The sequence below is a fragment of the Erithacus rubecula genome, assembly GCF_903797595.1.
Source record: "Erithacus rubecula genome assembly, chromosome: 5".
Lineage (NCBI taxonomy): Eukaryota > Metazoa > Chordata > Aves > Passeriformes > Muscicapidae > Erithacus > Erithacus rubecula.
Window position 1 is genome coordinate 10,702,168 of NC_136687.1, and position 24,854 is coordinate 10,727,021.

Here is a 24,854-nt window from a genome sequence, read left to right on the forward strand (position 1 = left end):
TCTTTTTGGTTAGACATGGTATTGGAGCAAACTTTTTGAAAAAAAAAGTGAGAATGTTAATATTGAAAAAATAAATACTTTATACTTTTATACTTTTAAGTATAAAATAGATTTTTTTTTCTTTTTTTTTCTTCTTTCACAATCAGTATGAGCTATTAAATGTGTTCCACACTGATCTCCAGAACACTTTTTTTCCTTTTGGTTGCACATCTTGTATATACCGGCTTACTTTCTTCTGAATAAATATTGTATTTCTGTGCTGTGAATCTTGTAAGGACTTTTGTGATTTTGGTGATTAGGTTTTATTGATTAGTTTTGGTAAAGCATTATTCTTTTGATATTTACCTCATCTCTGTTCTATGTCCAGTTCTGTTCTTGGAGGTTCTCCCACAAATGATGTTGAAAAAGTAACTTGCTTAATCAGAGAACAAGAGTTTGCACTGGAACCTTTCTTTCTTCCTAAATACTAAAATAATCAAAAGAAGACCTTGTTCACTGCTTACTGGGTCATTGGGGCTTTTCATCTGTTTTGTTAGTAACTAAACAAACCTAATTTTTCAGAGGCATGTTGTGGAGACATTTTTTGGATTTGATGAAGAATCTGTTGACTCAGAAACTTCATCTGTAACTTCATACAACACAGATAAAACAGACAGGACACCAGCAACACCAGAAGAAGATTTGGAAGATGTAAGTTGTAACAGATTCGTTCTTCTTTCTACTTCTTGAAGTATAAATTCAAACTTTCAGCTATTGTACCACATGAACTATGAAAGATTTCGCAGAGACTTACTATGGTTTTTTTTTCAAGTCTTGTAACTTTGCAATAGAATTAATAAGATAATATTCTGCCTGAGAGATTTGGCAGATATTGGGCTGAGAAATAGTTTTTTCCTCAATCTCTTTTTTATTAGTCAAAAGAAAATGAATAGGCACATTGCTTTGCCAAAAGTCAATACTTACTAGACAATAGTTTGCCTTTCAACCTTATAATTTATTTGACTATTTTGATACAATCAGGATTTTCTTTCTTTGCTCACAATACTCAGAGAGGCCTTTGCCATTCAGGAAGGCTTAAATGATCATAGGTAGTAAATGCCCAGTGACATGTTTTGTCTCAGCTCTGTGATATACAGTGCTGCTGGCCTACTTTGGAAGATTGCGTGCATGAGCACAAAGCACGAATTAAATGCCCTTTTTCATCTTTCTTTCTTGTTCACTAACTTTTGCCTAATACTCCTCAGTCAGAAGAAGCTTCCTTTTTTCCCTAGGTTTAGTATCTAATAATATTGTAATCTCATTTCCTTAGAACTCAAGTTCCTGGAGCAAAAATTAATTAAAGTGAAGGACATTTCTTGTCCTCACCAGTATAGGAAAGACCTTATAAGTGTTAACATTAGTGGCTCAAAATTCAAGGAAAATAAAGAGTTTGAAAAAACTTTGTATTAAAAGAATTTTGAGAAAACATCTTACGGCTTTTGAAATGTAACTTCTGTATCAGTGTGCTTTCTCTCATCTTTCCCCAGCCAGTTTTCCCATTTCTGTACATTGCTGTCTTACATGGCAACTTACACTATCCTTAAATTGTGTGGTAGACAGTTACTCATCATCTTTCCCTTTCCCCTTGTTTTAGGACTTTATTAAACTTTGAGGCTTAGTACGAGTTGTGTTGGTTGTTACATTTGTGAGTCTGTCTTCTATACAGACAAACCCATTATTATATATATTTATACAAACCCACTTTTCCCCCCCTCTTCATTAAGAGCACGCCTAAAGAAGAAGCTGAACTCAGGTTTTGCCAGCTAACAAGAGAGTATCAAGCTTTGCAAAGAGCATATGCATTGCTCCAAGAACAAGTTGGTGGCACCCTGGATGCAGAGAGAGAAGCAAGGGTAACTGTTTAACTTAAATTCTTGTAACTCTGAAATAATAGAAAAAGCTGGAATGATTTGTAATAGCAGGAATTACCTCAGTGAAATGCAAAGTCCTATTGCAAAGTTTTTGAGGATTAGAGGATATTAGAGATAATTTAGATTCGTCTGGTGAAATCAGAACAAAGATGTCATTATACTTTATTCCAGCATGTATAATATACTAAAGATTTCTATACTATGAATGACAACCCATTTGAACCTGCAGTTTGGACAGTGACAATGGAATTTAAATTAATCACAGAATAGATTGTTACAAGTACTTAGGTGCTTCCATCATATGAGTATATTAAAAATCTGACTCAAATCTGAATCAAAAATCTGACCCAAATCTTGGTTCTGGCTCACTGGAAAGGAGTTTTGCACAACAGGAAGTGGGGGCTCTTGATGGACACCAAGCTGAACATGAGTTGGCAGTTAAAAAACCTCTGACCTTCTTCCCTCTATAACCTCCCCAGACCCCAAAAATGGAGAACTATATTAAATACTGTGAATTATTACATGTTACTGCCTTGCTGCATGTGGCCTTCACTGTACTGTGCCACTGCAGTGTGTTACTAAGAATGCAAGAGGACAATGATTTTAATTAGTTTAAAAATTTCTGGTAGGAAAGAACTCAACCAACCTACATTTATTTTTCATTTTTTCCTGTGAAATGTAGTTCTTATAATAGTAGAATTACTGCTTCATGGCTTTATTTGTTAGAGTTCTTAGCATCTTATAGGAGCCTAGTCAATTGTGATGCTCTCTTTTTAAGTAGGACACTTAGGGGAAGCTGTAAAGACTTTGAAGATCACTTCTCAAGATAGAATTAGGATGGGGAAGCCATCATAACTCCATCTACTAGTAAAAAGGGATTTCAGGGGCAGTCATCTATTTGCCAGTTATGAGAGCCCATTATATATTTTCTTTACCTTCATGGACTTTTTAAAATTTAATTTTGCAGGCATTTTTAGACTGTACTTTTGTAGACTTAGAAATTGTTGCTATTTCTTTTAAATGTCATTTTGGTTTTCTTGGCACATCCCTGCAAATTCATCTCTTGAGTGAGTCAGAAACTGGCTTTTTACAGGGTTTGTTTTGGTGGGATGGATATTTCCTATTACTTTTAGATGAGGCTTAAGATAAGCAAGGATCCAAAAATGCAGGAAAAAATCCCTGTAGGAATATTTAAAATGCTTAGGTGAGAAACTACCTGATGTAGGGTGGAAAAAATACTTGTGGTATCTCAAGGAGCCTGGGTGGCTGAGGATCTCCAGAAAGATGCCCTGTTTTATATCCTTTTTTGTTTAGTACTTTGTATGATCCAATCCCTTTTAGGGCATCACTGAACTTTTGGGGTAATACTCACTGTAGTATAGTAGTGAGTGCAATAATTGTGTAAATGAGGAAAACTGACCAGCATATGCTGTTTATGGGATATGTAAATTTTTTTGGGTTGGTATATTTCATTTACCTAAAGGTCTTTTTCAGTGCTTAATGCAATTCTCTTTCTCCCTTGTCCCTTTTTTCCCATTTGCCTTAAGTTACTAAAGCTTATGAATAGCTTCTTAGAGCTCTTTCAGTTTCTAAATTTATTTTTTTCTTGCCCTGGTAAGAATTTTGTCACTGAATATGGGATGTTAACATCTTTCCAAACTAGGAAGGCAAAATCCTATTAAACTGGCAGCTTCAAATATTTTGTAACATATACATAAAAGCAACTGTTTTGTTGAAAAACATTAAAAGCTGAAGGGACAGCCCATAAAATAGTAGAAAATATATTTACTTTTTATTTCTCTCCCCTTTTCCCCCCCACCAGACTCGTGAACAACTACAAGCTGATCTTCTCAGGTGCCAGGCAAAAATTGAGGACCTGGAGAAAGCTCTAATTGAGAAAGGACAGGTAAAAGGCTCTCTTAATGTCCTCTACCACATCATGTTCTCCGTTGCATGCAGTGGTGCCCTTGCCATCTTCATTGCCTACTGCTGTGTTGGTGTGAATGATGCAGCTTAATGCTACTGCAGTCCAAGAAAATGTCATTACAGACTCATTTTCTAACACATAATGCACCAAAGTATAGTAGCAAAATAGCCACATGTACATGCACATTGTTCCCATTGTCATTTGGTGAAGGGCTTTCTCCTCTTTTCCATTTTGTTAGTATTTGTTACAAAAGCTAATGAAATGAATATTCTATATTTCTACTGGAGAATATTTTAGGTGTTTACCAAAGAAAAAAATTTAAAAAACCAAGTTCTAGACACATTAGAGATACAAACACCGAGCCTGTCAGGTTACTGGAAGCCACTTGTGGTGTTACTCTACTGGGTTTAAAGTCTCAGAGGGCCCAATTGCTTTCAGAGTCCCAAACCAGCACACACAGTAATGTCAGGCCTTGTGCTTCAGTATATATAATATATGTAAATACTCACCAAAGATGTGTCTACTGATGCATATTTAATATTGTCTAGGGCCCTCAGGAAGTATGATTAAGAGTTATGAGCATGCATTTGCAAGTTGTTCACTTGTGTGACTGCTAGAACACAGTAGAAATTGGGAAGATGTTATTTTGTGCTTTTTTGTTTGAAAAAAGAATTTCAGTTTGCAGGTAATGATAAAATAAGCTAGCTATAGATACACATTTCAAAGACTGATGATCCTGTAGCAGTTAACACAACCTACATATAATGCCAAATGAACGATTGCACTCTTTTTATGTTTTATTCTTTGTAAGAAAATTTTGTAAGATTCTCTATCAATGCAAAGATTTGAGGACCGTATTCAAATTAAGGACAAAAATAATTTATGCTGGCTTCCACACAAATTGCAGTTTGCTTAGTGAATTCCATGTAAATACAATATTACTAAAATCTGAGAATATGTTATCAATCTAAAAATCATGGCCCACTGAACTTCTGGAAGAATAAATGAAACCAAAGACCTCTCAAGCATCTACTGCTGCTGTTTTGGTTTGTTGATGAGAAAGATGATGTGGGCAAATTGCTGTGTAGTTGAAAACATTAACAAGATGCAATGACTGTACAGTGTATAATATAAGTACTGTGTATGTAAGTAAGATAAATGAATTTGGATACCCATGTAAGAAATTACTTCTGTGATTTTTCTGCAAGAGCATTATGTAAAAAGGTGTGTCTGGAAATTAGAATTTAATTAGTTACCACTTTGAGATTCAGAACATTTTCAACTTTGTGTCTCTTAGTAATTCTGAGAAGGTGAACAGGGATGTGACAGGGATGTTGTTCATTTATCACCACAAATGATGTTGTTTCTAGTGGGCTGGTTTGTGCACTGGACTCTGGCTTTCCACAGAGGGGATCACAATGTTGTCTGCCTGGGAGCTCCAGCACCTGCTTGGTTCTCCTGACCTGTTAGTATTTGCAGTAAACAAAATAAATGGTTGTGATGATAAACCTAATTCTTTGTGCACTATGTGGTTTTTAAAAAAATTGTTTTATTATTACCTTGTCATTTAGATGGTCATGGTAGTGATGATGATTTAATAATAATTGTGGAATGTTCATTCTGGGAGCCAGCCCCTAAAGTGTGTTTGTAAAGGAAATAATGAATCAAAAGATCCAAGTATATTATTCCAGAAAATTTCCTGAAGTCAATTTCCGAGCATGAGATTAGATGCTTATTGTTAAAAAATAATGTGAAGCTTGATTTATAACAATATATGTGCAATTTCAAAGTAACTGTCAGTGGCTTTTGTTAATCTCTCTTCTGGCTGGACCTGTCAGTATTCCCCCAGAAGTAACACAGAATTAATCCATTTCTGCATAGTACATTGAGGTGCATGCATAAGAAATTTTATATTAAGTGAAGAAATTCTTAAAACATATTAATAATGGTAAGTAATAAATCTAAAAGTATGTGAGTATGCAATGTGCCAGGTGGATGAATGCTCAACTGTCTCAGTGATCTGGTGTGTAAATTCTTCCAGAGTTCAGGTTTTCTCAGAAAGTGTACTTGAACTCCATCAAGAAAGATGCAAAAATTTATTTACAATAGAGCAGACTGATATGTTTTTCCTAGCTGTGTGATCTGCAGTAGCTGAGGCTGCAGGTCTGATATAGCTCTTGAACCCTGCCATGTGGGTACATTTACCATATCCATGCATTGGGATATCCACCCTGTCTGTGCATGCAACCCTTCATTCCTTGACCTTAGTAAAATGCTAATTAATTATTAAACTGGATACCAGATTTCATTTTCAACATTTCTTTCATTTGCCTCAAAAACTCTTGACAAAGGTAATGCCTTTCAGAACTCATTTTGATATGTCATTCTTGTAATATCACAACCATGAAGAGCTTGTTTATTATGTGAAATGCATTTTTGTGTATGAGTGGAAAAAGGGAGAGAGAACAGTGCAATATGAAATTGTAGTAGACAACAGAAAAACTAAAATGTTTTCAAAAATGCTAAGTGGACTGAAAATAATATCATCGTATTTTAGATTGACATTTCAAGGATATTTGATGGGCTGGGATATCCAGATTTTATTGATTCCTTGTGCAACATAAGTGTGCAAAGATCTTCCTGGAAAAGAATGCATCATCCTTAATACTTTAGTAAAGGCATTTAGATTTTAAGTAAATCATCCCTTGAACCTAGAAGATAATTTGATCTAGAGTTAGTATACCATATTAAGTGTTAGATATTGTTTTAATAAACTTTTTAGAGCAGCATGAGAAAGATTATGTAAATAGATTTCTCTACAGGAAAAACAAAAGCAAATTTGGCTATTATAATCCATTAAATCTGAATGTTCAGCTATGGCTGACCCTGAGTTTTTGAAGCTTAATTCTTTAAAGGGATATTTGATGAGGCATTTGAAGCCATGGTAAAACCTAAAATGAAATAATTGTTTTGGAACAAGTGATTAATTAGAAATACAGTTTCCAAATGGAGTATACCATCTCTTGCATCACTTCCCCTTCTCCACAGCCTTGAATTTTTTGCCACAAACATTGTGTATTAGCCAGATTCTCAGATTTTTAGCAGAGGGTAATTAATTTTATTGCTGAAGCTTCTTTTTAAATTAAAGTGTTTTTGTCCCCTTCTCCTTTGTATTTGTATTGCACTACTTCAAATGGGATGATTTTGCAAGAAAGTTTCCCAACCATTGCAGTGGAAAGCAATAGTTTTGAGTTCAGCTAAGTAAATGAATATTTTAAAAATGACATGGCATATATAATTGTGGTGATCCACAATTGCTACATGTAAAGATTTTAAAGTACATGCTAGCTGGAACATACTAGGAAACAAAAGACTGCTACAGGAGAGGGAAGAACTTTTATTTTCACTGTAGTATAAAATGCTGTACATCCTTGAAACATTTGTGATAGCTTTATTTTTCAATGTGTGACCGTTTTATACCTGAGTGTAAAGTGATGTCTGAAATCTAATTATTGTAGTAATTAATTTGTCTTGCTTAACAAAACATATTTTCAATCCTCTTCTTCCTCACAGGATTCAAAGTGGGTAGAAGAAAAGCAGCTGTTAATTAGAACAAATCAGGAGTTGCTAGAGAAGGTATGTGGGAGGATTTTCACCATTGTTACCCTTTATCGTAAAAGAAATTGAATGCACTAAGTACTATCAAATCAGCATGAAATTGCTTTATTTCTCACCAGGAACAGAAATTTAAATAAAAGTCTCTGATTAAAGTACCAACATGCCTTTATATTCTTGAGGAATTGAAGCTGCTCTTTGTTGTGGATTTACATGGATAGCCACCAGTACATCTCAAGTGGCCTGAGGTTTCTAGTGTCCAGCAAAATATGGCTACACAAAGATTATTATTGTCCTGTCCACTAATAAAATTGCCTGCTGCCTTCAATGTTTTTATAGTTTTTCCACACATTAGGTAGTACTGATTGATTTAAGGCTTATTATATTAACTGTCTGAGATATTAAGAGCTGAGCATCTGTGTTGTTCTTTGTTGATAATGGTGGGAAAGGTGGCTAGTCAACTCAGGAGGACAAAGAACTAATTTCGTTAATTACTAGCTTAATATTAATGTAATACAAATAAGATAACCAAATAAAAAATCATGATTAAAAGTAGCTACAGCCAAATTTAATTTATTTGGACACTTACATGAGCACTATAAATGTTAAAGTACATTATGCCAGATGTTACATTTCTATTTAGTTTTGTACAAAGAAAAAAAAGAAAAAGATCACCCAGTTAAACTAAACAGTAGACCAAAGCTATTAGTTGGCATAATTAATAGCCAGTATTGAATTTCTATTTTGTCATTGTTATTACCCCAAGGCAAAATTCTGGCAAATTTAAAAGTAGTCATTAAAACCACTCCATTATTGTCTTTCATATACTGTAAAAATTAGTTGTCTAATTAGGCAAAGACAATGAGAACAGTCTATGCACATGGTAATGTAATTCAATTTAATATGCTGGATTTTAAAAGAAAACTTCTACTGCTTAACTTATTTGGATATAATATTCATATCACTTTTATGCTACTTCCAGATTATTACTCTAAGAGAACATTGACCATTTTCTGCTGACAGTTCTCAGAAATATTTTCTGATGTGATGTTCATTTTTTATCACAAAGACACAGCCTGATGTGTAATGAAAAATGAAAATAATTAACAGTTTTGTCTAAACCCCTGGCTTGTAACTCTGTGCAGTATCTTTTCCAGTGCTTACAGTGTTACCACGTTGTGTTTGTCTCACAGATTTACAGAATGGAACAAGAAGAGCATCAGCTGAAGAATGAGATGCAAGATGCAAAAGACCAGAATGAGCTGTTAGAATTCAGAGTGCTAGAGCTTGAAGTAAGAGATTCTCTCTGTTGCAAACTCTCAAATGGAGCAGAAATTATGTTTGAACCCAAGCTGAAATTCCTGTAAAGATTACTGATGTCTGGTGCATGTTTAAGGGAAGTCACTTAGGTATCTATTTTTAAATGTTGTATCTTGGGTTAATTAAATTGATGCCACTGCCTTAATATGTTTTGGAGAGAATGCTCACTAATGTTTATAAAGATGTAATATAGTTAATATAAATTGCATATAGTTTGGTTTTCATTAATAAAATATTTTGTTTTGCAATATTTTGCCTTTTTTATTTGTTTCATTTCCATAACTGCTCCTTTCCTGCATGTGAAATCACTTGGTATGTATACTACAGCCTTGGCTGGCATTGATTAAATTAACACACCTTCTCACATCTTGCATGCAGTGATCTGACTAAAGATCTGACACATCCATCACATCACATCATTGTATAATTGCTTTAAGTTACATTGATTTAAGATTGACAACTTTAATACAAAGTAAATTTATCTTAAAAATAACACATTTTGATAGCAGCTTCCAAAAAATTCCTCTTACCTTAAATCCATTTTCTCATGGTTTAAAGTGGTCATGAACTGGAAATAATTGGCTTCAGTCAATGAAAAATATAAAAACCCCAAACCTCTGTCAATGCCAAAGAAAAGTTGGTAAAGCAGAATTACAACTTCTGTAGGTTAAACTAATATGTTGCCTATAGCAAACAAATTCTATAGTTTGCATAAATGAAATAAGCTAAATTATTTGTTCTTAACACTTTGAATATGTAGCCCGTGATTACAATTGAAAACAACTGTTCTCCTCACAAACTGGGGATGTCAAATTTAGTAACACTAAAGGATCTGTGTGTGATGCACAGTTGTCACATGGTTATACTGCCTGATGACACATTGTTCACTTTCAAAGATCACCAGCATTCTTAACACTGCTTAGAATAAACTCTCTGAGAAACCTGTCATTGTCACTCCTCCATTTTTATCACCCAGCACGTTTCACCAAAAACCTCGGCATGTGTAACTTCTCTGATCAAGATGAAAATGTCATGTCTTCCTGTTATGTCAACATGCTTTTTGTCTGGCATTTCTTTATCTTTTTTTTTCATCCTTTATCCAACATATGTTTTGATGTTGTAGCCCATCTATTCAAAATTATGAATTTAGTTTATTAGAACTTCAGTAAATGTTCAGAAAAATAGATATGCTTTCTAATACATATGTTTATAATTCATTAAAGGACTATAAAGTAAAATAGAGAACAATTTAGCCTTTGAATTGGCTGTTACACTAGAAATTGCTTCCTGAATTGTGGGTGTTCTTAGAAGTAAAACTGTCCAAAAAGGATTTTTTAAGGAATGAGCAAACATTCTTCAATGCATCCTCCATGAATGTATTTTTCACATGGAAGAATCACATTAAAAACAGCTCAGTATGTCATGTAAGGTTTTGCTATGTGCCAAAGCTTGGAAAATTTCTTTCACAGAATAACAATTGGAGTATTTTTGTGTGATTACAAGAAAATATTTTTTTCCTTAGCAGACAAGCATGTAGACACAAATGTGACTGACAATGCAGTGCTTTAGGAAAACCATCAGTTCTTCTGGTAATCAGGACAGTGTTTTTTAGAGCAGGTGAATTATTTCAGATGAAAATTAGATAAAATATAAAACACAGTCATTTATTTATCAATTAAAGCAAGTAAGTTTAGATGAGCTGAATGCAATAGCTCTGATAAATTTTTAACAATATTAAAATCTTAACAGAACTTGGATAAGAATTAAACTTCACGTTTTGGTTTACAACATCTAAGTCATTATTTAAGCTAATTTCAGAATTAGACTGTTGATGTAAATATTATTTAAAACAAAACCTCCAAGGAGGAAAATAGCAGATTTTTCTCTCTACACTGTAGTTTTAAATTAGGTTTAACCTAATTAATGAACAAGATTTGCCATGTTTTTTAACCTTTTAAGTGAATGGATGCAGTCTGCCTGCCATATCAATTAAAGCACCTAATTTGTGATTTAGGAAATGGAGTAATACATGGATGGTCAAAGGAACTAAAATATTAGTGGTGTCTCTGAGAAAGTGAAGCTCATGTTGCCAAAGCATCCCCTTGTAATACGGAGATGAAATCTGTTGTTTCTTGCTCATGTTCTCATGGCCAGAGAGAATTCAGAGTAAGACCCAATGCCTTGGTTGCCCAGAGCCTTCAGTCCAGTAATTTTTCACAGGCTCATGAAAATTTAATTTAGGTAAATTTGCTTGTTTATTATTTTATGGTATTTCTGCCTTTTGAAGAAATAATAGGTTGATATATTGAAGAAATGCATGCAAGTCATGTACATGGACTAGTTAAGTTTTAGATATACTATAGCTTTACATAAATGGGAATTTATAATTTTTAATTTTGGCACAAAGAACATTTTAACTGTAGAACAGTGCTGCCTTTCAATATATTCTGACATCCTTGCTTGTGGAGTGAATATGAATGGGGATTTTAAATGCTCTGATAGGAAGGGAGACTGTAGAATAAACAGGGAAGAGACACACAGGTTTAATTTTAGTGAGAAAATCTTCAATAATTCTATTTCATGACAGAGTTTAAATTTCTTTTCTGCAGATTCTTCTTTCTTAATTCCTTTTATTGTTCCATGAAAGAATACAATAGTTAGATAAGGTTATAATCATCATAAAAACCTGTAGAGTATTTTAGGGTTCCAGTGAATTAGGGCCAGTGTTGCAAGGGTTCTGCAGCTGGGGAGTATCAGGTAGCTTTGCAGAAACTTGTGCATAGAATAAGCTGGCAGCTATGTTTGTATTTAGCCAAAATTCTTCAAATATGGTAAAAATAAGATGAAATAGACTAGGTTTGGAATGAGAACAGGAATCTGCCTTTTTAATATACAAGTATGCTTTGTAAAGGTGGGGAATAAATGTTAATATGTAATCACAAATGTTGTTTTTAAACAAATCTTTCCTCAGGAGAGAGAGCGAAGGTCACCAGCATTTAATCTTCATATAACCACCTTCCCTGAAAACAATGGAAGTGCACTTCAACTGTTCTGCCATCAGGAAGGAATAAAGGTATATGCAGAGCACTAGAAACAGTTGGATGGCTAGGAACCCTTCTTGAATGACCAGTTTAATGTCCAGACAAATGGCTTGACACTTACCAGGGAAGAAAATAAAAAAATAAATTGTAAGGCAATATATTTTACCTGGGGAAGGAGTTTTATAAGAATATGATCTGGTCATGTCAGGAGTTCCTCAGTGAAACTAAAGACTGCCAGTCAAGATAATTTACATTTGGTCCAGGGATGAATGTGGATGTTGATGTGATTCATTGTCAGGCTTGCTAAGTACATGGTTCATGATATCAAATGTCTTCATCTGAATTCAGAAATATGATATTCAGTCCTTATTTTACACCCAGTTTAGTGAAGGCTTTTATTTGTTGAATGAATATGCTTAAGTTATTTGCCAGGGTCAGGGCCTTGAAATGTGAGGTGCTTGACCCAAAACTCTGTTTCAGATAGGTGTAACTCTTTTAGAACAAGAGCAAGATAAACATCAGGATCTCCCTTCATTACCTTCTGATATAAGAAAGCAAGAATTACTCCTTTCAGTCCAGTTCCCCCATGAACAGGCTATTTGTGCAACTTCATTTGCATGGTGGTTCACTTAAGATTTAATTCAGACTTGTGTTGTCAGTAATGTTGCACAACAGGCCAGGGTAGCTTTTCTACAAGTAACTAAAGCATAATCTCAGTGCCACTTACTAGTGATTTATGGCTGAATTTTTAGTAGTGTTTGCAAGTCCTCTTATAGGAGGCTTGTTGCTATTCAGTGCTTTAATGAGCACAGTATGATCTCTAGAGGAAATAAAAGGAAATTGCATATTTTTAGGAAGCTGAGTAGTCTGAAAGAAAGGAATTAAAAGCTGCTTCTTACCTACAGATTTGGTTGGATACTCATCTCCCAAAGCACACCAAGAGTCATCAGTTAGCAGATCACCTACAAATAGAGTCAGACCTGCTTTTAGCTTACCTGTTATCCTAATCTGCATGTTGATTGTAGCAGGTACAGTGTACCAGAATCCAAAATTCTCATTTTTTCCGTTGTCATCTGTGATACACCTTAACAGGTGGATTCTTTTCAACATGCCTTTCAGTTTGCTTACCTGCAAGGTGAGGTAGTCACCTAGTATGGGCAGACTCAAATAGTTCACCTTTAATCTGTTTTCAATGGTTTTGAAAATTGTTAGCCATCAGTAGCAATGTAGATTAAAGAATGATGCAAAATCTGATTTGGTTTCTGATTCTTCCTTTATGTATCATATGGAAATAAATTATTGGAGTGATTATTTCTGACTTAGTAGATGGAAGAACTTGCATGTCTCAGTAAATTCCCTTCTTCACTAGTGTAACTCATTGGCTAAAGATGTTTCTGTTCAGCATTGTCAATACTGATCGTAATCAATAGTTTTGTTTTTAACATCGATCCAAACACAAGTGTATTAGGATCTGCACATTCCAGAGTTAGTGATGTGCACAGTTATAGCTCATGTAGCATTTGGGAGCATCTCTGAAGTTCTTGGGAAGAGAGGGAGGGGACCCCTCAGGATAGAAAAACTTGAACACCACACGTTGGCCTTTTGTAAGTGCTGAATATGAGCAGAAGTTGAAGGTGGCAGCATTTAACAAGGCTCTTTTGCTTTATGTATGTGTATTAGGCATTTTGGACTAACATGAGCTGATCTATTTCCATGCTCTCAAGGTTTCCTGCCTTTAAATAGCATGGCTGCATACAGGCTGTCAGTGCAAATGAACCCTGGTCCCTGTTAACTTGCAGACCAAACTTGGGATAGTTCAGGAGAATCCAATTGCCTCTGGTTAAACAATTCCATGACCCCTCCCAACAGCTTTTTGAACTTAGAGTTCTGGGGCCTATGAATGGATCACAGTGTTAAATACAGACATCATGTGAATTTTATCAGAAAAGTTTCTTCACCCAGAGAGTGGTTGGGCCCTGAAAAAGGTTCTCAGGGCAGTGGTCACAGCACCAGGGCTGGCAGAGTTGAAGAAGTGTTTGGACAATGCTCTCAGGCACATGGTGTGACTCCTGGGGATGATGATGTGTAGGGCCATGAGTGGGACTGAGTGAGCCTGATGCATTGCTTCCAGCACGGCATATTCTTATGTGATTCCATGAATTTATTCCTCTATTTTTTTGAATCAGAGGTTTTCTTTAGTTCAGTGGCTGTGCCTTAATAAGGATGGGTTGTTCAGTTCATTATCTGAGAGCTGAGTGGCAGAGAAATGTGGCTTTCTAATCAGAAAGATGATTATGAGCTGATAATGCTTGGAGGAGGATGTTCAGTGTGCACATTCCTTTCTGCCACTGTAAGGCTGATTTGAAACTCCATGAGTTTTTTTAACAAAGAAAAGAAAAAGCAAACCACCAAGCAAACCTTCTTAGCAATTATTTGTTCATGCTCCCTGTCCTTTTCACTTCTGTAGCTTGATGTGCTTGATGCTCCAGTCAAACAAAAAAATCAGTCTTTTAAACCCTTTCTCTTTATGTCTTTTAAACCTGCTTATCAGTTTTGATCTTTCCTCTACACACATTAGCAGGATGATAAGTGTGAATGATACAGGAACATTTTGTGATCATGCACAGACATCCAGGTTGCTAGTTATAGTTGAGAGTGCTTTTTGGTTTTATCTTAAAATATCAGTAATTACTTTTGTAATTGTGATGCAAAACTGTGTTTCACTTACTTACATTTGAAGTGTCTTTTCACATACAGAAGAAAGGGTACATAAAATGTGGCATATAAAAACTGTTTCTGACCTACTTCATGAAAAATAAGTGTTGAACATCTTTTTCAGGACGTGAATATATCTGAACTTATGAAGAAGCTAGATATTCTTGGAGATAATGGGGTAACACTTTTTTTTACTTTTAAATGTATCTCCAGTTTCATGGTTAATTTAAAGCTATTTTTTTTTTCACAGCAGATACCAACATCCAAGACAGTGCACAGGATGATTTTTATATGCCTGTTTTTGTATGAAGAACATGAATGGTTAGGAATGGCTCTTACAGCATTAAATTTTTAGTTAGTGATGGTAGTGAAAAGAGTATTTTTTAAGGCAGGATTTGGTCTTGACTGAATGATATGGAAAGTAGGCACTGTAATAGGCAGAGTGAAAGGATACAGAAGTCAAAGCCAGACCAAGTTGTGAATAATCCCTCTTGAGTAGTGATAGTAGCACCTTCTGCTGTGAAGGCTGTCACTGCCAGGAGTGGATTTTTCTGGGAGAAAGGCAAGGATAACTGTCTCCCCTTTTTCCTCTTCATTGCTAAATACAGTCAAAATTTTATTCACACATTTGGGGGACAAACATCCAGGGAGCTGAGTCCAGTATATAGCTAGATTTAATAGATTGAGATCTTTATAATACTAGTTTTTAGCTCTAGATTTGCATGTTATATTCCAAGTCCTGTGGAGGTTTCTATGGCACTTACTCTCTGCATCATTTTCTTTAATTGGAAGTCTGAAGTGCATGAAGGTGAGATTCACTTACTGCAAGGATTAGTCCAGTGAATTGGCAGAAGCAGGAAAAAAATTGCAAACTCCCTGACTGAAACCACTTAATTTTCATTGAATTATCTGTTTCATTGAATGATCTGTTGAAAAAGTGTTGTGGAGCTGGAGTGCTGAAATAGAGTAGAACTAAGCACCTTTGGTTTAACTTTCAGAACTTTCAGTCATGGGATCCTTTTTGGTCATGTCTATAATCCTAAATGTTATAACTGATTTTTTTTTAAAGTATGATTAAAGCTTAGTGCTTGTGTTAAAGGACGAATTTTTAATCCAATTTAAAATGCATCTTTTTGTATTTTAGAATTTGAGAAATGAAGAGCAGGTTGCAATAATCCAAGCTGGGACTGTGCTTTCCCTCTGTGAAAAGGTAGAATTCAGTAAATATTTTTCTCTGCTAAAAACTGACCATGTCTTCTGAGATACCTCATAACTTTGCCAGGGAAGCACAGCTTTTCTGCTCAGGTCATCTGGATTGGAGCATGTATTCATCCTCACATGAATGTTGGGATTGTGATGTCTTGAGATAAAGCCAAACTTAAGAAAGAAACCCAGTTTAAAAATAAAAACGTATTTTGGAGATACTCCCTTAGCATAAAGTACTAAAAATCCACTTAACATGAGAGACTTCATTTCCAGAAGTTCTGGTGTCCTCAGTGCTCTGGGAACAGTTGAGAGGTGCCCTCTGTAAGGTGCCCATGGTCCCTTTTGGGCTCATTCCTGTGGATGACTGAAAAAGCTCAGAGCACTCAGTGGTCCTTTCCTCTCTAAATTAGTGGACATGGAGAAATAGTTTGCACAGGATAAGTAATCAATCAGGTCACTCATTTCTTTATGGCTAGTTCTCTACTTCCAGAGAATATAAACTGTATATGAAAGGGGTGACATTTAGAATTAAGAAAGACTTCCATATTTCTCTAAAAAAGCTCTGTGCATACTTTTTATATGTTTCCATTAAATCTTTCTTGATGTATTGTTGAAATTCAGAATGAGATATTTTAAATTATAATTTGAGCAATTTTAATAATTACTTTAATTGATATAATTTTGATAATCTACTTACCTAAACACCTTAAAGTAAATAATCTACATTAGGTAATTTAATAATCATTAATTTAAATGATTAATTGCTATAAGCAAAATAAAAATGGGGAAAAGAGCTCAAATCCCTCTGGTTTTCACTGTTGTGGCATTAAAAGAGAAGGTAATGATTTTAGCACTTCACATCCAAAAAATGGAAGGAGAAGAACCCTGCTATAAAAGGCTAAGATATAAATTCCCAAAAATACTGTTTTTGTCTCCTGTGCCGTTTGGTTCATGAAAGGCTAACAGTCATAGAAAGATCAGAATCAGCATTTAGTTTTGCATGTTATTTGCATACCTTAAAAAAAATTAGACTTCTAAGTTTTGCCAATAGCCCCTCACTTGACTGAGGGTAGCTCTGAGAGATGCCCAGGATTTCCCATTCCATTGATTTCAAAGGTTCAGAATGCTCATGGTCTTGCTGAATATCTGTGGTGAGGCTTTCCTTAGGAATATTTTCAGCTTGTCACCTTGGAAATGAAGAAAACATAGATGGTGAAAATAGAATCTCTGGGGAATATGGTGTTTCCTGGGTTTTTTTTTTTCTATAGAAAGCTTACCTGCTAAGCAGATAAAAAAAAAAATACGTTTTTATTCATCAGTCTCTTAAATAGTGAAAGGTTCAAAATGATGAAGTAATGAATTCACATTTCATAAGTTGTAAACTTGTGTTTGAAATTTCCTATATAAATCTTGGGGGGAAAGCTAGTATGTCATTAATTCCTTTGGGTCTGAGACCTAATGAATTCACTAATGAAAACACTAAACTGAAGGAGTTGATATGCAAAGGCTAACAAAAGACTTAAAGCAGATATGAGTAGTCCAGTGTTAATGAACAAGGCATTTGAGAAAAGAGATATTTATCAGTGGCAAATCTGCTCTCTGTAAACAAGTCATGGGCCCTTCTTGAAGACCAGTAGGGAAATGAAATGAAATAATTCAGAGTTGACCTTTCCCATCCACTCCAATAAAATTAAATGGAAATATTAACATAATCCTGGTGATGGTTAGTAATTAAGCAAGAACCTTGTATCCAGACATTTAGCTATTACAATATGTATTTTTTACCTTTGGAATGCAATGGCTGTTCTTCATTCTGATTGTTTTGAATGCCACCATAATGGTAAGGGATTCATAGTAGCAACTACAAGAGTTTCCACCTGTCTGTCTGTTTTATTTTTCCCTCCAAATCACCAATGTTTTACAGGTGAGCCTCTTCCCACAAAGAGTGCAGCACATTGTGCAGAATTAAGTGTTGAATTTTCCAACTTGTCTTTTGTTTAAATTGCCCTCTGGAAAAATGCAGGACTGAAGTGAGATGATGTTTTCACAAATCAGGCCAACAAGCACTTGAGTAAGAAACAATCAGGTTGATTTTGCATTCTTGACCCAAGTCTATTTTGTTTCTTGAACTTTACAAGGGAGAACTCCATTTGATTTACCGTAGGGAAGCAACCTCCACTTGTTATTCTTTAGTGTGTCTGCAGTCCTCCATGCTGCTTGTGCTCTCACAAGCTGTTTATTCAGGTGTGTCTTCAGAGTGAATAGATAGCATGAGAGGAGCATATGGCTGGAAGTGGTGGCAATAAACTTGCAAAATATTTGGTAGAACCTTTTTCAAAATCTCTGTTCATTTTCTGTTCTTTCTCTTCACACTGCTATAGTGGTTGAAACAGATAGAGGGGACAGAAGCTGCACTGACACAGAAGATGTTAGACCTGGAGAATGAGAAGGTAAGGAACAATAGCTAAAAGTATAATTCATTTAGCTAAAACTCACCTCAAGGGAATGTGCATATATTTCATTCCAGGCAAATTTGCAGCCTTTCTCTGCTAGACAGAGATGGCTTCATGGTAAAGTAGGCAAGTGGTTTCTAGAACAACCTATTGCTTGTATTCCTTGGGGTGAGACAGAACTTTCAAATCTATATAGAACAAAAATATGAACAAATTAGGGCACAAAAGCATAACTGGAGATAACATTACTAGTGTGAAATTGTCTCTGTGCTTTCTTAGAGTATTTATCAGGCAGCAGCATCATCTTTTTAATGTTGGGATCACACTAGTAGAATTGGCAAGGGTATTTCTTTGCTCTCTGATATTCAGCTTCTAGACAAGCTGTCAAGACCTCTGACTCCAGATGATCTTTCTTGCCCCACAGCCTTCATGCCTAAAGACAGAACGTTTTCTCAAAAAGCAGTTCTGTCCTGAAGAACAAACTGACCTTCCATATGTTGAACAATTTTAGAAGGAGTGTTTGGTTTTATTGGTTTACCATGCATGCTGTGCTTCACCTCTTCAAATGGTGTTCCAAACACTGATTAATCCTCACCACACCTTTTACAGGTAGATAAATAAGCAGCATTGCATTCATCCTAAAGAATGGGACAATGAGACAGGGAGGTTAAGTGATTTGCCCAGGCCACTGAAGAAGTGTGTTTGATCCACAAACAAAAATAAAAGTGTTCAGACTGTGTTCTCTGTTGAGTGGAACCTGTCATACTGGTTGTACTTTAACACAAATAAGGTATTTTCCACATTTAGTATTTCTTTATTTTTAAGACTTGGCATGGAAAAATACAAAGGCTCGGGAAAGGGAAAGTGCCACAAATACGAGATTCTTTTGTAAAGAAAAATGTAAAAAAATAGGGGGTTTTTAACTTGATATGTTATCTTCTCCCTTATTATCTGTGTTGTTTTCAAGTCTTACTATGGATAGCCCTTGCATTTATTTTTTAGCACAGCAATCTGAAAATCTGCACCCTTAATGATTGACTCAGTGAGCTGAGAAATTATATTCTAGCATGAATCTTTTAGAAGGACTGAGCACTGTTTTAGCTGTCCTTGAAACCCATGTTAAGGGTTTGAGGTCCTGTTCTTGTTTCCTTCCCTCTTGCTTTCTGAGGACAGTCTTTACTATCCCTTTTGAGAAGTAACATGATCAGGGCAGCTGCATTGCTATTCTGGGGTCTGGTAGTTCTGACCCATTTTTTAGACTCAGACAAGTCAGTCTGCCTCTGTGGTGTCAGACACTTGTAAGAAAGTCAGGACCAAGCCTGTCCTTTGCTGTGCACTCACAGTGCATGGGGGGTTTCATCCTGTACAACAGCCTTGTAGTTGCTGAAATTCATCCATGTCAGAAAATGAGTCACCTGGGCAGTCATGGTGGGATTCAGCTGCATAGTGGTGGTGTCTAATACCATATCACATTCTCCAGAGTTCTGAACTCAGAGTTCTGGAGATATCCACAAAGGGCTGAAAAGTGTCTCCTAGAGGGCTTGTTGGAGGCCCTTTCCCTTCAAGACCAGTAGCATATTTAGAATATGCTGGAGCAGTAGATTCTAAAGTGGCTATCATAGCAATAGATGCCCATCTGTTCCCAACCAGATTCCAGCCCCAAGATCAAGGTCTGACTTAAACTTTGGGTTTGCCTTCAATATTAATTAATAGGTAATTAAAATAGACCTAAGGTTACAAAATAAATTTATAGTAAATATTATACTTCTTACACAGAGAATGAATAGTACCTTGTTTCTCTGAATCCTCTAATACTGGTCTTATATGTTCCTCCTGTCACCAGTTCTACACTGGTGGCTGACAGAACAGTTGTCAGAATTTCACATATATGTCTGATGGCAAAATTTGGCCAAGTAAGTGACTTTGAGGCAATCCCACATCAAATAAAACTAACCAGAGCAATAGTATTTGAGTTTTAAAAACTGTTTTAAAAGCAGCAATTAGTGATCTTAAGAACCCTATGAATTTAATTTAGTATTTAGTCTATATGTTGAGGAAATGCAAAAGTTTGTTGATTAGAAAAAAAAGAATGATAGAAATTAGTAAATTCAGTCAAAGGGCTTTTCTGCTTTTTGTTCTACAACTAATTCTTCTGAATGTGAAAACCTGCTTTGAAAGAAAAGCTAATAAAATTAAGTAACTATTTTATGTTCTACTTAGTATCATCAAACCTGGTCTAGGGGAAGGTGTCCCTGCCCATGGCAGGGGGGTTGGGTCAAGATGATCTTCGAGATCCCTTCCAGCCCAAACCATTCCATGATTCTATGATTCTAAGCTCTCTAAAGGCTTGACTAACCAGGCAACTATCTGACTGTCCACAACTTGCATGGAAAATCATGTTTTCCATACTGAGTTCCACTGAAACCCCAGTCTGTGGGGTCTATGTATAATAACTGTGAAAGTCGAGGAGTTTGATTTTTAAGAACAAAAATAAAAAATCCCTGTAAATCTTAGGTATTTTGAAAACTTCTTCAGTTCTTAAGGTAGTCACTCAACCTCTCTGGGCATCACTTCACCTGTTTCAAATTGGCCTCCTGCCTGTACAAGCTGAGGACAGAGCTGTTACTTCAGCTTCGGTAACACGGCACGGGCTGGTGCTGCAGAATCCAGCTGTGGCCCTGCATGCTCAGGTTTCCTCCCTAGGGGAACATGGCTTGCCCCATGATTTCCTTAAGGGTAATATTTCCATGGGATATTTTCATAAAGTGCCCTCTCTTGTGTTTCTCTTTTCCCTCTTTTGGCCTGTGTAACCACATGCATGTACATCCCCCACTCACCTTCTGCTGCACTTCTGTCAGGTCCAGGCAGGTTTGTACACTGGTGCAGAGGTCAATGCTTTCTAGGTGCAACTTGTAAATATAATACACAGATTTGAAGTGCTAATATTATAAATTTAATATTTCAAATATCCTTAGGATGAACATGGTTATTTGCTATGGGTTTTCTTTTTCTTTCAAGTGGAAAGCTTGCGTAAAAATGATGGCATTTGTGATTCTTCATGAATTAGGATAAAGAACAAACATTCCCTTGTTTTTATTATTGCTCAGGACCTGTTCAGTAAACAGAAGGGTTATTTAGAGGAAGAACTGGACTACAGGAAGCAAGCTCTGGACCAGGCATACATGGTAGGAAAAGAACAGTCATTAAATTTTTCTATTTGAACAGATCTGATAAAATGCAGAGTTTGTTTTTGGGTTTTTTTTTTTTTCCTTTTAATTATAAATAGGACTCTTTTTTACTTTATATCTTTTTTTTCTTTTCCTGCCAGACTAGAAATCAATTATTTCTTAAACAGAACTTTAGGAAATGGATTATAGTACTTACAAGTGTAACATTTTTGCATTGCATTTTTTATTCTATGATATGCAAACATCTTGTTGGTACATCCGGAATCGTAAAAGTTGGTTTATGTATTAATAAAACCATGACTGCTAAAATACACCAGAAATTACTTTAGAACCTTTCCAATATTTCTTTTCCTGAAGCATTTGTAAGTATTACTGCTGCTAACCCTCCTAATCAGGAATGCCTGTTCTTCCTATGCAATTCCTTCCTGCGTGATCCTATCCAACCTTGCCCTTCCTCATTTTCAAAAGGGAAGCTGCAACCTTGCCTTTTCTCAAGCTAAACAACAATTAGGAATTATCCAAGTATTGGTAAAACTACATACACAACTTTGCTAATAGTGAGACTTTGGGAAACCAAAATATAATGACCTGAAGCAGTATTTATACACTGTAAATGTTTCTTATGTAGAAAATGTTTTCAGAGAAGGAGCAAGGTCTAGTGCTCAGAGCAGATAACAGAGATAAAAGCAAGCAGGCACTATTTCTAGCACTGTGACCTTGGGCAAGCCATTTAACCTCTCTGTTTATGCATCACTAATATGGATGGAATTACCTACCTCACAAAGGTGTTATGAGGGTTGAAGGGATGTGGTCAGATGCTCTTGATCCAAATATTGTCAGTGTGGATGCTGGTTTTTGACAAGATCATATTAACCCCAGTAATGAAGGAAACACTGCCATGACTCCTTCCTTTCCTCTTGGGAATACAGTTCTCCATGTGAATGTGAAGTTCTCCTGTGTTCTCTGCTTTGCAAAGTTCTGCAGTTTTGGCCAGTGCATGAGAATCAGGTTGGGAATCTGGCAGACAGCGCGAGATGGATGAGGGATTAGTGTGTACAAGTGTTCTTCCTTCATTGCTGATGGCAACTTGGAACTGAGCCAGTGACATAGACTGAGCCATGGATATCGGGTCACTAGGGCCACAGAGAGGGACAGCAGGATTTCTCTTCACAGTTTTTCCTGTGGTCTTTTCATTTTATAGGATGGCTTAACAATTCAGCTGCAGTTGAAGGAAATCTGTTAGTTTTAACTGAATTTGTAATGTTCAGCATCAGGATTTGCAGTTTTATCAGGTACTGAATGCAGACCTATCTTCGAATCGTTCTTAAGCAGAAGAAGCAGATTTGCTAGAACAGGAGCCGTGTCCCGGGGTCAGTCGGAGGCGGGAGGCTGCGTGCCCTCTGTGTGGAATGCTCCTCACCGCTCACGCTTGCCGCTTTCTGTCCGCCTGCCTGTCTGTGTCCATCCTGCCCTCCTGCCTCAGCCCTCGCTTGCCTGCCTTCTCCTCTAGCTCTCGGTGCGTCGTTTGCTTGCTGGATTCAAACGTCAGTGTCTGTGTGTGATTTGGGTTGCATTAGAAAATCCAGGAGCTGGAAGCCACGCTGTATAATGCGCTGCAGCAGGACCCGGGCCGGCGGGCGAGCGAGTCGCTGACGGAGGCGCAGCGGGAGGATTTGCGCGCGGCGGTGGAGAAGGTGCGGCGGCAGATCCTGCGGCAGAGCCGCGAGTTCGACAGCCAGATCCTGCACGAGCGGATGGAGCTGCTGCAGCAGGCCCAGCAGGTAACCCCGGCTCTCTCTGCTTCCCCTGGTGTTGGTGTTACCTCTGTGGTTGCCACTGCCCGTACGACAGCATCGCTTCACTCACCTCGTGGAGTTGTGTTCAGTCTGGTCTCTGTGCCGCTCCAGGAGCCGCGTGGTGTCAGGGCCTGGTTGTGCTGGGCATGGTGCACACACAGGACAAGTCACTGTCTCACCACAGGGTGCTGCTGCACAACCTTCCATGTGTGAGCAAACACAGTCTCCAAAGGACTCCACTGGGAGCCTCTGGCCTGGAGTAGCAAAAGTCAGAGTGGAAGGTTGTTAGAGTGTAAAACTGTGAAAAGAGTAAAGGCAGGAACAGTAGTTACAGGAATCCAAGTCAATTTCCGCCCCCCCCCTTTATTTATTTTAGCTACTTGTGAAATCTTTTAAAATAAAATAAAATAATAAAGAGGAAGTCTCAGGAAGTCTTTTTAGATGCCACCTACAAGCTTTCACTCCTTTAAATTAATTCAGTAAAGCCTTGTCTGTCCAAACTGCTTACTTAAGCACAATTATCGACAACTTGAATTTGGCAAAGTCCTGGCCTGTAGAAGTGTGGTAATTATTTAGTATTGATAATGTTGCTAGTGTTTTTGTGGAAATGTTCAGTGAAAGAAGAGAGTTGCATGTCTCAAGGTGTTAATTAAGTATTACAGCAGAAATAATTGTTTCCAGGGATTTTGGTTCTCCTTTATAGTAGACTCTGGAAGTTGTAGGCAGATGTCCTAGATCTGAAGGACTGCTTGGCTACTGTCTGTGCAAGTCTGAAATCACTTAGTAAATGTCAAGACATGCTATGCAGATGTGTCCAGAACACTATTTCAGGTGCTGATTCAGGTGCTGGGGTAAGAACTGCTTTTAGTTTAGTCCAAGCCTCTCTCTGTTCAGGTTGGCTTCGTAGATGAATATAGATGAAACTGATGTAATGTGACCCAGCACTGTTGTGATCATCTCCTGTCATCCTGCAGTGGTGGGAAGGGCTTATGGTGGCAGTGCTAGACCTCATCTCCGAGTTCCAAGAAGTTTCCTTTCTCTACTCTTTGACTCTGTTCCCTTGGTTTGGAATGTGTAACACTGAGAGCAGATTAACTTGTTTGATGTGTGTTACCTATTTTTAGCCATCAGCAATGGTGCACAGAAAGCTGGAGAAGGTGGGTACCAGCTGGCACTAAAACTGCCAGAAAGAGGGAGTAAATACATTAAATGTGGTAAATAAGGATGGAGCCAGAAGATATTAGCTCAATGTTATTAGTGTTGCTGAAAATTAGTGAGAATGGAGTTTTTTGTTAGTTTCTTAGGCATCCAATTTCCTAGCAAGATTGTTGGTGTTTTACTCAGAACAATAGCACAGCACTTTTCAGTTGGGTAAATATTGTTTGTCGATGACATTTAATGGGTATGAATGACACTGTGTGTTGAGTAATGCCTCTACACCTAAATAATTGACAATTTCAGATTTTAACATCAGACTAAATACAGTTTGGTCCTCTGCTTTCACCAGGAATGTGGTTTGACACATTTTGTGTCCCTTGTTAGAGTGTATTTTTGGGGAATGTGGGCACAGTCTCTAAGTTGAGCTCATGTAATAGTGGCAAATAGAAGGGAAAAAATGGGAGTAGATTTGTAAAACAAAAGAGTTGTTCCAGAGGACTCAAAATCCGTATTTTATGCATATGT

The 24,854-nt window shown here is 36.7% G+C and overlaps 1 protein-coding gene and 1 long non-coding RNA gene across 11 annotated transcripts in view; one reads left to right on the forward strand and one right to left on the reverse strand.

The window, feature by feature from the left end:
- The window catches only part of JAKMIP1 (janus kinase and microtubule interacting protein 1), a 140,685-nt gene that overhangs the window by 96,660 nt on the left and 19,171 nt on the right, over positions 1-24,854 (forward strand). For 3 of the 9 annotated variants that reach the window (XM_079306395.1, XM_079306392.1, XM_079306393.1), the window contains 11 exons: positions 562-690; positions 1,764-1,892; positions 3,733-3,816; positions 7,411-7,473; positions 8,646-8,744; positions 11,744-11,845; positions 14,653-14,706; positions 15,673-15,738; positions 18,116-18,184; positions 21,295-21,372; positions 22,953-23,419. In XM_079306395.1, coding sequence (XP_079162521.1) covers positions 562-690; positions 1,764-1,892; positions 3,733-3,816; positions 7,411-7,473; positions 8,646-8,744; positions 11,744-11,845; positions 14,653-14,706; positions 15,673-15,738; positions 18,116-18,184; positions 21,295-21,372; positions 22,953-23,384 — 1,305 coding nt within the window. In that variant the 3' untranslated portion in view covers positions 23,385-23,419. Of the gene's footprint in view, positions 1-561; positions 691-1,763; positions 1,893-3,732; positions 3,817-7,410; positions 7,474-8,645; positions 9,023-11,743; positions 11,846-14,652; positions 14,707-15,672; positions 15,739-18,115; positions 18,185-21,294; positions 21,373-22,952; positions 23,420-24,854 lie in introns of those variants that run through there. The other 6 variants (XM_079306399.1, XM_079306400.1, XM_079306394.1 and 3 more) reach the window with 5 other exon arrangements.
- On the reverse strand, positions 14,893-23,094 carry LOC306802357. 2 transcript variants are annotated; one of them, XR_013774345.1, is made up of 5 exons: positions 22,250-23,094; positions 20,764-20,886; positions 18,231-18,375; positions 16,750-16,921; positions 14,893-16,133 (listed from the first exon to the last, which is right to left on the reverse strand). It is a non-coding gene; the product is annotated as an uncharacterized lncRNA (long non-coding RNA). The 2 variants fall into 2 exon arrangements; XR_013774346.1 differs by having other exon boundaries at positions 22,152-23,094.